At 32.8% G+C, this 12,953-nt stretch overlaps 1 protein-coding gene across 1 annotated transcript; it reads right to left on the reverse strand.

The window, feature by feature from the left end:
- Positions 1–1,307: 1,307 nt before the first annotated feature.
- Positions 1,308–12,829, reverse strand: LOC139093314 (protein masquerade-like). The gene is made up of 19 exons (XM_070643994.1): positions 12,751–12,829; positions 12,119–12,302; positions 11,845–12,007; positions 11,533–11,568; positions 11,081–11,458; positions 10,887–11,005; positions 10,616–10,822; positions 10,194–10,539; positions 9,733–9,979; positions 8,948–9,669; positions 6,602–6,679; positions 4,238–4,387; positions 3,856–4,169; positions 3,473–3,751; positions 3,346–3,415; positions 2,391–3,278; positions 2,086–2,151; positions 1,540–2,014; positions 1,308–1,473 (listed from the first exon to the last, which is right to left on the reverse strand). The coding sequence occupies exons 2-19, from the start codon at positions 12,191–12,193 to the stop codon at positions 1,308–1,310; spliced, it is 4,779 nt and encodes a 1,592-aa protein (XP_070500095.1). The 5' UTR covers positions 12,194–12,302; positions 12,751–12,829.
- Between the last annotated feature and the right edge of the window lie 124 nt (positions 12,830–12,953).

The raw sequence follows: 12,953 nt of genomic DNA on the forward strand, positions 1-12,953 counted from the left end.
ATTGTTTTTTGTGCTTACTGTCCATGCCATCTTCAGAATGCTTAATGATTGAAAAATAACAAAAAAAAAGTTGGAATTTCAACGTTTCCCATCGAGCATTATCAAAAGTTAATTTTTTTTTGTTCCTTCATTCCTAATACGTAAACGTTAGCGTAATCTCTCATCATGTATCTCCATTTGCTGCTGTGTGCTACATTTTTATCGGTATTGTATTGATGACGGGAGGAAAAAAAATTCTATAAATATGTAAGAGGACAATGAGAAGTAAAAAACGTAAATTCTCATGTGCACTTTTTACTTATGAGCAATTCTCGAATAACAAATATCAATAACATTATATATTTTTTTTCCCTTATTCTCTTGCCTTGTTGATGAACATTAACTCCTTCGACCTTTTTTTCTCCATTTTTATCTCATATTGCTGCAGAGAGTCTCAATATTGGAATTGAAATAAAGCATCTTTAGATCTGCAAAAACGAGTCTGTCGCGAAAACTTTTTTTTTACCTCCTTTCGTTCAATTTTTCTTTAAATTTGCCGGTGTGCAATGCAATGCAATACATAAATTAACTTTTTATCGCATCAAACTTAAAACATTATCGTGAATCTTATTTTTTCTGATTTAATAATTTTTTTAACATTATTTTTATTTATATTATAAAAAATTTTTATTTCTTTATTTTCTTTTCAAAAAGTTCATTTTTTAACAGATAAGGTTCCTTAGAGATTCTCACAATTTATAGGTCTAGTTTGGCTATGGGTATGATCACTACTTTCTGTCTCATAATATGTATTCAGTAAAAATTCTGCTTCGAAATTGCATTCAATAAAAAAGATGCAAAAATCCTGCATCCATAGTGTATTCAGTAAAAAAGACGCAAAAAGTTTTGCATCAAAAGTGCATTCAGTAAAAAAGATGCGAAAATATTTCGCTTCTAAAATGTATTCAGTAAAAAAGGGCAAAAAGTTTTGCTTCAAAAGTATTCTGTAAAAATATGCAAAAATTTTGCCCCAAAAGTTCATTCAGTAACAAAGACGCGAAAATATTTCGCTTCGCAAATGCATTCAGTAAAAAAGATGCAGAAATTCATCCAAACTCTGATTCTCAGTACATGACCATACACATAGTTCACCAAAACAATATCTTCTCAAGTGAATGAAAATGAAATTACCAGTCTTTTTCAAATCTCAATCTCATCCACCAAAAAATTTCATATTCAATAACTTAATGCTTAATTCCATATTATATAATAATATTAGTAACATTCCTAGTTGAGCCTAAATAATAAATAATTTAATTTTATAAATATTATAAATTATTCACACTTATGATTTGATTAATCCATCCAATAAATGATGACACTTTGACATATACACCAGGAACATCTTGTCGTCCACATCCGAATCCCCAAGACACTAAACCAGCTAGCTCGAAAAATCCATCATCTTGACACACTAGTGGACCGCCGCCGTCACTAAGATAATTTCATCAATTTTGTCAGTTAATTCAGTATCTACTAATTGGTCATAGATCTACTTACCCTTGACATGCGTCATTGTTCTCCTCTCCACCAGCACAAAAGCTTGATGCAGGTAGGATAAAGATTTTCTCAGTCACAGCATTAATTTTTCTAATACATTCAGTATCACTGACAATTGGAATTTCTGCTTCACGAACTCTTAATGGAATTGGACCTGATTCTCCCATGTAACCATATCCAGTTACTGTACAGCGCTTGCCAGCCGCATGATTCACGCCTCTCGCTGGTAAACAGACAAGACAAACTCCTTCACGAAGTTCAGCTTGACCACTAAGCTTCAAAAGTGCAATGTCATTGTCAAGTGTCTGTGAATTGTGATTGTGATGGATATAAGTTGTAGCAACACGAAGCGTTTGTGCACCAGGACTTCCGTGCTTTCTTGTTAAATCGTAATCTCCAACACGAACATATATGGCGTCGCCTTGTCTGACAATATTTGTGACACAATGTGCGCCAGTCAAAACCCATTGTGTTCCTAAATGAATAGAGTTTAATTATAGTTTTTTTGGTAATGAAATAGAAATTCAATATAACTTTCTAATTTACCAATTAGAGCTCCTCCACAAAGGTATTGATTAAGTGAATTGATCAGAGCTGCTTGCCAACACCATTCTGTATATAGAAGAATAAGAGGAATCAATAACATGTAATTTTACTTTCGTATATTGAATATTGAGATTAAAAATGCTGATTATGGATGGGGTTTGTTCGACATTGAACATTTTTGCTTCAGAAGTGCATTCAGTAAAAAAACTTCTGCTTCAAAAGTGTATTCAGTAAAAAAAGATGCAAAAATTTCTGCCTCAAAAGTGTATTCAGTAAAAAAGATGCGAAAATTTCGCTTCACTTACCTCCGTTTTCTCCATCTTCCCCACCAACTACACGACCCTTTCTATAATTCGCCACTGATGTGTTGACATAATCTCTTCCATTATATGGCAGATCATAGTTGTTGAATGAATTATGATTATCTTGATACACAATAGGTATTGGCACTGGATTACTTCCCAAAATAAGTCTCTCAGATGATTTTGATTTGTAAATATTTGAAATTTCCCTTTCAAGGTCATCGCTTCTCCTCTTTCTTGACAATGTCGTGGAATAATCACTAAGTTCCGTTGCATTCAAAAATGATTTAGCCACGCGACTAGTTCCTTTCACGCCACAAACATATTTTGAATAAACTTGTGGTGGTTTGGGTGTTGTTTGTGGCTCATAAGCAATCGATGAAGGCTGTTGTTGTAATATTGGTGATATGGTTGGCTCATATACGTGAGGTGGTGGATAATTTTGAGGAGGAGGTGGTGGTGGTGGTTGATGTTGAGGCTGTTGATGTTGGGGAGGAGGTTGAGGGTAGTTGTTATAATACTGAGGTGGTGGTGGGTAATTTGGATTAATTGGTCCGATATTTGGATTATATGGATATGTGTAGTTTCGATTATTCTTATCTAGCTGTTCTTGAATTTTCGATTTTGGTGCACAGCACTGCGTCCCTGACTTTTTACATTTGAACAAGTCTGTCATTTCAGCATTTCTAAAGCATGTGAAGCTCAATAAACTGACAATACATGATCCTGGACATTCTTCACGTGGATCTGGAGCTTGAGTTGTTGTTGGTGGATAATACGGTGTAGTTGTTGGTGGTGGTCGTCTTGTTGTTGGTCTTGTTTTTGGTGCTACTTTTGTATTATCACAGCAAACTGAACCGCTTTTACAGCTTGATGTTCGCGATATTAAGACTAGTACAAATAGAGAAATTTCATTTTATTATGTTTGCTTTTAAAATTTACAGTTTGCATTCCTCACCTGCAGGTTTCTCGCAGAAGGCAGCCATAATATTAAGTAAACAAAATCCTGGACATCTCGGCAATGGTGGCTAAATAGAACATTTAATTAGAATTTACAAATCCAGAATATAAATTAAAATCCTTACAGGAGTTGTTGGACGTGGTGTAGTCGTTGAGACTTCCTTGTCATTACTGCTTCCTGCAGGCATACAACAGCTTCCTTCATTTGGACAGAAAGCATCTGAATCGATGTCATCACAAAACAATGCAAACAGCCCACTGACACACTCGCCTTCACATTCTTTAAGAACTTGACCTTGACTACCTTGACCAGGTGCATGCTTTGATGGCTGTTGATATGGTTTCTTTGTTGTTTTCGAATACTTTGGTGGACTCGTTTTTGACTTTAATGGCTCTGAATGAATCTAAATAATGAAAAGCAATAACAATTGTGTAGAAAAGTGCGAAAAACTGTTAAGCACGACAATAGCTATAAAAGCTTTTTCTGTTTAAATAAGAAGAAACTTACTTTCTCCGGTATTTTTTGTGGTTTGCTTGGCGCTTTGCTTGAATTTTGTGTATTGATGAGTATTCTTAGGTCAGGATCGTCGATATATTGATCTTTGGCAACGCAACATTTCGTTCCGCCTTTACATAAGTTTGGCGTTCTTAAATAAGCTTCACAATAATCAGCAATACGATCTGCAACACAGACACCTGGACATTCATTGTCCTTTTTATCATGGTCTTTCTTACTCGTCGTATGCCTCACATACTCAGTCGTTGTACGATGTGTTGTTGTTGTATATCGAGTTGCAGGTCGAGGCGTTGTATTGTTTAATGCTGAAGATATTTTTAAGGTATTTAATTAAATTTTAATTAAGTTCAAAGATTGTAGGTTAAATGCTTACCGCTCGAACTTTCTACACAACATTTCATACTTGATGATGGACATTTAATGTCTTCAAGAACCTCATAACATATTAATGTTGCAAGTGCATGCACGCATACCCCCGGACAGTCTTTTGAATTTTCTGTACTTGTAATTGTGTCTAGTAATCCTATTTATTACCGGACGCATTTACCGGTCCAATTGATCACGATAGATGGATGGATAGATGATGATGACGACGATGATCATTATTACGTAGAATAAGAAGATGATGTGGAAGAGAAAGAAAGTGAAATTTTCTCATATTAGCTCATTGCATGAATAACACCATTTATTTTTCTTGAATTTTCTTCTGCATTTAATGCTGTGTGTATAATAACATTACATGTCGATGAGTCAGTATGAAAAATTCATTCATTTCACGATAAAAGAGTCTTGTATAGTTGTATGCATATGAATGTTAAAAAAAGAGGAGAAAATAACTGTTGACACATAAATAGTATGAATTTTATAATGTTTAGCCTCTGTGTTCTGTGCTGTATATTCTAGTCTCTCTTCATATGTTTCTCATCTTAGAAGATATCAGTAATGGAATCTTAATGGGAATAGCTAATAGAACGCATTTTTTGGATATTTAATGGTTCCATTTAATGAGATGCGTGATACACGTCTCAAAATTTCGTAATACATACATGACTAAGAGAGATTTGCATAAATTTAATGATATTGACATATTTGGAATACGGAATGAGTCAACGAACTGTGATTCTCTTGATTCATGAATTTCGCTGTGATTCCAGCTGTGAGGTTTAATTTGGATTCTAAATATGCATTGACTGCTATTGGGTATTAGTAATTTTAAGCACCTTCTAGCTAGAACTAATAATTACTTAATTCAGCTAATATTTTGTTCCTCTTGATTTTAGGACATTCAGATCACGACTCGAATTTCAATGATATTTAAAACGAATCTTCTCGTTCTCATATGAATTTTATGTTAACGTTCATTTGAGATTTGAATAATATTGATTGTACATAGTTGAAAACCCCTTTTCATATAAAAGTTCAGTCTATTTTTGAACTTCGAAGAATAAACATCTCAATTATTTATAAATCCTTAAGGAAGTCGTTGAATTAACATTTACACAAGCTTGAGCTTCTATGTAGAATAAAATACAGTATTGTTAAGAATCATATCAGCTTAACTCGATTCGACATGACATTTTCACACGAAATTTGTCAAAATCTGATCAAGTTCAAATTCATTTCTTGAGAATTGATTAATAGTAAGTTTCATGAATTTTGTGAGGTGTCATTATAACTTGTTCTGTCTTCAAAGTAAATTGAAAAGTTCTCGAAAAAGCTATTAAGTAGATATTCAAAAACGTCGTAAGTAAAGCAGAATATCGATTAATACAGACTACCTTGTTACGAAATACTTGAAAATTAAAGAAATTATTCATCGTATATGATTATTAGTCTATAAACATGTCAGCTAAATGTTTCATTTCCTCAAGTCCCTCATAAATTTCAACATCCAACAAGACTCATAAAAATTTGGACAAACTGTTAAGTCGTTCAATAAAAATCAGCTGACTGAAAATTGCTTGCACAGTCCCCAAGCAGTTGAAGCTAAATAAACTTTTGTTGACATGATTTGTAGAATACACAACATTGCTTTTAATCCATTCAACAAAACAACAGCAATAAATTCACTAAAAGCTTGAAAGCTAAGCACGAAACTATTAATAAGAAATGAAGAAAAGAAATTTCACACCCATAACAAGATAAATATAAAAAAAAACAAAACTGAGTCATTGTGTCAAAGCACAACGAAAGAGAATATGCATGAAAGAAGGTTTTGGCAATAAGTGAATTTTTTTCATTATTCTTCTTCATCGTTACTTTATGCTTTATTGTGCATAAAAGAGACTTAATTTCGATATTGAAAGAGAGCAGCTCAATAAAAAAGGGAAGTAAAGAGAAAGAGAATTTCATCGAAAGCGATGCCGAAATTATCGCAAATTAATCAAGTCTCAAAAAAAAGTAAAAATTGGGGTCATTCATAAATGATGGCCAACACTGAATAGTTTAAGGTTTTTGACCTATGTGATACTTTATGTCAAGCTACGTGACTAGATCAGTCAAAAATCCAAAAATCACTAAGACGTCATTTAAGAACGTCCCTAAAAAAGTTATGAAAAGTAAGAAAAGAAAAATTGAATTCGATGAGTAGTTAAGTAAGTATTAGCACAGCAGCATTTCAAGTTCCGAAAAATTCCGTTAGACACACTTGGTGTATATTTCCCTTGTGTGTCAGTATTAACAGTAAATAGGGCTTGTTTATTAACAGTCTAATAATTAGTATATCCAATCATATTACCTGAGAGAAAGCTCCCTGCCAGTGAATCATCTTGGGCATCCAAGGTTCTAAACGATGTTAGTAGTAGCAATGTTAAGCCTAATATAACTTTCATTATGTTCTATTAAACTATACTATTACGAATATTTATATTTTTTTTTCACTACGTGTCGCAAATTAAATTTGCACTAAAACTTCTTCTTTGACTTGTTGCTTTATGATGAACTGCAACAATCTTCCTTCTATTTTTTTTATCTTCACTTATAACCGATTTATAGATGTTAATTCTACATAAATTAAGAGTAAAAATTATTATGATTTTTTTTTGCACCGTAAACACTTTACATTCTCAAAAGTTCGGTCTATCAAACCACGCAACAAATCGAAGACTGAAAAATGTATTCAGTAGATGGTAAGAAAGAATTCACTCAATAATATTATTAATTTCTTTATATTCTTCTTCTACCTCAAGAAACCGTTACACAAGGCACGAATGTGTATGATATTCTCATCATGTGTGCGTTTGCCTATAGCTCTCAAAGACTCTTTTATATGTATATTAAAAGTTTACAACTTTTTCTTCCATATTTGTACGTAAAGAGTCTTTAATAAATCTAAAGTATCATGGCTTTTACTGACCAACAAAAATATTCTCTCACTTTGAGTATTAATAAAGAAATGAAAAAAAGATTTCCCTCCACTTACGTACGTCGTCGTCGACACTTCTTATTTCGTACAACTGAGAGTCAATTCTCACACGATTGCGGCAAATTTCATACTGAACCTCAACTCAAAACATGAAACAATGGAAGGAAGATGTTTTGGGAGAAAGAGTGACCTTGGAATGTAACACACCTTTCTGAGGAAAATAACAACAGCAATAATAAAATTATATGTTTATACAGGCATTGACTGTGTCATAAATGAAAAGAATCTTCTTGTTACATACAATAAAAAAAGAAATTTCACTTGTAACACATTCCTTCTTATTTTTTGGCATATTCCGTCTCACTCAATCTTCCATCTTAAAGATCATACTTTTATTGTTATTGTTTAGGTAAGATATTGAGCCTTTACAGTGTAAGTGTGAATGACGAAGATAGTGACAAAGCGTATCCGTTTATTGATGACTAAGGTGCATTTTTAAGGAGTTTCATAATATTGTCGGTATGATATTACGCTGATCTACTGTAGGATATCGGAGCAGAATGACTAATTACATTTAAGGTATTGATGCCAGAGCTCGAAGTTGACTTGAATTTTGTTTGAAGTCAAGTCGACTTTTCCATATAGAATCCGAGTCGACTTTGAGCTCTGATTGATGCGATTTACTAGTCTTTACTGTAGCTTATTCTATCAAACTGGTAAGAAAAGTCACCAAAGTATGCACTAGAATCAACCCTATACGAATCATATACCCTAGTTTACCCCAAGACCCACTATTCTGAAAGAAATAACAAACAAATCAGTCATTCAGTCAAAATAACCACAATTCCTCATATACCGTATCCAACACAGACCTCAAACAAACAAACTGAAAGAAGAACAAGTAAATAAAGAAATGCACGACAGATGAAATTGCATCTTCTTAAGAATATATGTATGTTACAACAACGTTAAAAAGAAACAAAATATTGCATGAACAAGATATGAGATAATAAGCTTAACTGTTCAAAGTAGGTGAAGTGTTGATGATGATGATGATGTAGTGGATGTGGAAGAAATAGACGCAACAAGTTGAAAACACACAATAAAAATTACAATTTTATTTAATGTGATGCAACATTAGGTTCATTTACAAAGGGTAAAAATTTCCTCAATATATAATATATATGGATATAGAATATAGTAAAACATAACGAAGAATATAGCGCGACATATCTCGGTACAATTTCCTGAATTAATTCCGTTTTTATATAGCTCCTTTGTTTTGATTTTAAAAAAATTGATTGAATTGCATATATTGCTTATAAATTGGTCACACAATTTATCACGAGGCACACAGTTAACACATGTTTTATGTATATTAAGAAGTTTACTAGTTCCAAATTCAATTACCGATGTGGATGGTCTTGCTACCAAACAGGCTTCGATGGATTAGCTGTTAAATTAGGAGAGAGAAATAAACAAATAAGCAGGAGTAATATAAATGCATTAGACGTAATAAATATTTCAATAAAAATGGAAATAAGTAGTAAAAATGGGTCACGATCATAATGGTAATATAATTATTCCTAATCAAGCTTGATTGCCGGTAAAAGGGAATCATTTCAATAAAAGCTTACGACCTTGATGATAAACAAACATTAAAGAATCGGGAAATGAAAACAAACATAATAAATTATTTATCGGCAGTGCTGTACTTACTATTCAAATTCAAATTCCAAGGATTATTATGAGTCTTTATGAAATTACTGCCTGCAAACCATGTTTTGTTTAGAATATTTTCATCAAATGTATTTTTTGGTAGGCTTAATGCTTTATGTGTTAAATCAGCTTTCCACGCACGACTATCATGAATCAGCTTCTCAATACGTTTCGGCCGAAAATAGGTCAAGGCAATGTCGATGTCCTTTTGTTTCTCTTTCTCACTATTTTCATCACTTTCATATGAGTCAGTTAGACATTCCAAACGTGCCGGTGCTGTTGATGATGTGTTCTCTCTACTCTTCGTACTTTCTGTGCTATTTGGTTTTGAAGTAGCCGGTGGCAATTTTACATGCATAATACAACTGTCGGGAATTTTCCATTTCTTTAAATCATCATTCCACACCGATTCGGACTTGATGTAATCAATATTCCAAACCTTACCATCTCGTTTAAGCACCGGACTAATTTTCTCGAAAAATTGTTCATAGAATCGATTACGTTTTTGCATTCGACGTATTGTCTCTAAATAGTCAGCTCTATCGAGTTGAAATTCTCCTTGTATGTCAACTATCTCACGCTCAAGTGATCTTATCTTTTGCCTTTGCTGCTTTAACAACTCCGTCTTGGCTACTATTTCTTGATGGATGTCAGAATAATGTGTTTGTAATAAATCTCGATCCTCCGACTGTTCAATGCGATTTAAAATACTATTCAATGCGCTATTGTAAGAAAAAAATGCATTATAGGCATTTTCTATCATGGAAAATCATGGATATACTCACTTCAACTTCTTCTGTGATGCTAATTTCTTCTTGAATCGCTTCTCTTTGAGTTGAGTGTCGTTCGCTCGCTCACCTCCAATTAATATGTCTTTGAAGTTCTTTAATCTATCGCTGATATTTATTTCCTTTTTTGTACTATTTTCATCTGTTACTACTTTTACATTTGGTATATGATTTTCTTCTGTCTTTACTTTTGCACTTACTTCGTGGAGTTTTTGCTCATATTCTCGCTTCAGCTCTTCCATATCTGTTTGAGAAAAATAGATGTTTACATTAATTGAGTGTTGAGGAGATTGAGGAAATATCAATAAATATTAACTGTCATTCCTTAATAGTTAATCTTTCTATGGATTAGGTATTATGGAATAAATTATGTAGATTAGATGAAGAGTGTGGGAACCTGTTGATTGAGGCCGACAGAAGGCCAATTTATGCATAATACCTGATGAATATTCACTTACTTTGCATTAATTCCTCCTTTTCCCTTCTCTGTTGTTCATGTTCTTCCATCAACTTCCTTGCCCTCTCCTCATATTCCATCTCAACCTTGAGTTTTTCTTCCCTTATTTGTTCCTGAATATCTACACTATTATTATCAGCAATAACTCCATTTGTACCATTTTTTCCAGACTTTTCTAGTAATTGTCGAAGCATATTGATCTCTTCCTGATATTCTCGAAGCATCGCATCCTTAGGATCTTCATTAATTTTAGGTTTATTTTTGATATTTTTAGCTCTAGACGCATATCTAAGTGTCGATAATGTCTCCTCATAATTATAGTCGGCAGGTGAAATACAAGCTACCATCTACATAATAATTCGAATAAATTACCATTAAACATACACAAATGAATGAATAACAAGAAGGATAGCCAATTCATACCAATGTTTTAGTATTTCCACCAAGAGAATCTTGCAGTAGACGTGTCAATTTAGAATCACGATAAGGAACATGTTTGGTTTTTCCGTCAACCAATGCTGATATTACATTTCCAAGGGCAGATAATGATAAATTAATTTTTGTAGCTTCTTTCATGCGCTCTCCTGTTGCACCAGTCTTATTTGCCCTTTCACTTCCTGCTAAATCGACCTATTGTAATTAAATTAATTAATTGACATTGAGTAGGAACAATTTAATTATGAAAATAACATACCAAGTTCAATTTTCCTTTACGTATAATAACATCTTCATTTGTATCGGATTGTCCTTGTTGTGCTTTTGATATTTGTTCGACATTAATGATAAAAATGCTATGTGATCGTGAGCTTCCAGCTGTAGGCAATAATAATTTAAATATATTGAAAATCAATATTTATGTGATGGACATGAGGTCTTATTAAATTTTACCATTCATCAATGTGGCACCAACTTTTCTATTTTTAGCACCGTAAAGTAAAAGTTGCTCACACTCCGACACATTATGTACAGGATGTCGGGAAAGGCTTTCTATAATTATACCTTCTGTGGGGTTTTCCTTTAATTTTAAATTATTTGATGTGTCATTGCTCAGTAAATCGCGAATAGTTTCATTATAAATTTCTAAATAGCTAACTACAACGAGGTAACGAATGTCATGTGCAACGCTTATAGCTTCAAACAAGTGCTCAAACGAATGTGATATTATTCCATTATTTTTGGATTGATGAACTTGTGATGGATCCACTTCATGTCCATCAACTAATTTGGATAATGTTGGTCCCTGCATAGTATGACTTTTGCCACATCCTAATAGTTTGTAGAAAGTTATTAATTTTACTACGTATTACGGGGGTGTTTCCTAATGGACATTTTCTATTTACCTGTCTGTCCATACGCAAATATCGTGCTATTGTAACCTTTGTATTGGAATGGAAATAGAATGTTTTAATTATTTAAATAGTGCATGCAATTAATGTAAGTTATGATGTGCATTAAACTGCTTTCAATTTCGAGAATTTAGGAAATCAGAAATTGGACCTGAGGGAAGCTTATGGACCGATTTCTCCGGTGATGGTACGGTACAGAGCAAAGTGGTTCCGTAACACCATCGGATAAATCAGGATGGTGAATTTTGAGGTTAGACTAACTTTTTGTAGCTAGCAAGTGCTATTAAGCACCATACTCATACATACCTTCCAGTACACTCTCCACAAGTGAGTAACAAATATCACCATAGATTGTCTCATTATGAGAACTTCCATCATATGCATTATCAAACACAAATTGCTTCTCTGGAGCTTTCTTGTCTGCAGGATTTTCCAGGTATACTCTACACTCTTCAATTCGTACTATACTCTAAATTTTCGATAATAATCAATATTTAAGTACGTAATTTAAAGTCAAAAAAATCATTAAAATTGTTATAAGAAATAATAATTTAAGAAAACAGTAAATGCCGCTGCTTACTTGACATTTTAGTTTTTCCTCCTTCTCATTCCTAGGTCTACATCGTACAATGACTTTTACAGTCTCAGACGACATTGCTTTATCGGAATTAAATATCAATTGACCTCCAAAATTATAAAATTTTGTTCGTTTTTATCGTTCAATGGTACACAAAAGCATAATGTAAGTCACATATGTGAACAACCTGATATATAGGAAAGAAATAAAGAAATTGTAATTGGAAAAAATACTAAAGAAAATTTGGTATTTGTTGTAAATAATTCACTGCCTTGAGAGAAGGTGAATGTGACTACATATTCAAATTTTCGGTAATCAAATGGTATTGGAACAAGGATAATGAATAATTGAGTAGATCAATATGGAAGTTCACTAACAAAAAAATATATATTTATTCATATGTGGCATTGAATTTTTAATGTATCCATAAATTATGAGGTTCTGTAAAACGCAAAATAAGATTTTTTATCACTGAATGAAATCCTTTTTTAAAGCACAAATTAATAATAATATGCAAACTGAACTTTCAAGGACATCAGATGATAATTTGCATGTCCGATCTCATTTATAGAATCCAATAATTATGATTTATCACAAAATACACAGTCGAATCATTAACTTTCCATTTCACTTACAATTCAGGCACTTTTAATGACAAAAAAAGTTAATTTTTTTATATCCAAACTAAAATTTGTTCCTATTGTGTGTTTACCGACTGACCGTTCAAGATAAAATGCACTGTGTATACACAAAAATAACACGAATGGTATTGTCCTTATGTTATGGACTGTGACTATCCATAGCAACGTGATCGGGAAAATTCCTTTCGTATCGCATA

Source organism: Chironomus tepperi, unplaced genomic scaffold (genome assembly GCF_022539635.2).
Source record: "Chironomus tepperi strain 1889 unplaced genomic scaffold, CSIRO-AGI_Ctep_v1 contig_335, whole genome shotgun sequence".
NCBI lineage: Eukaryota > Metazoa > Arthropoda > Insecta > Diptera > Chironomidae > Chironomus > Chironomus tepperi.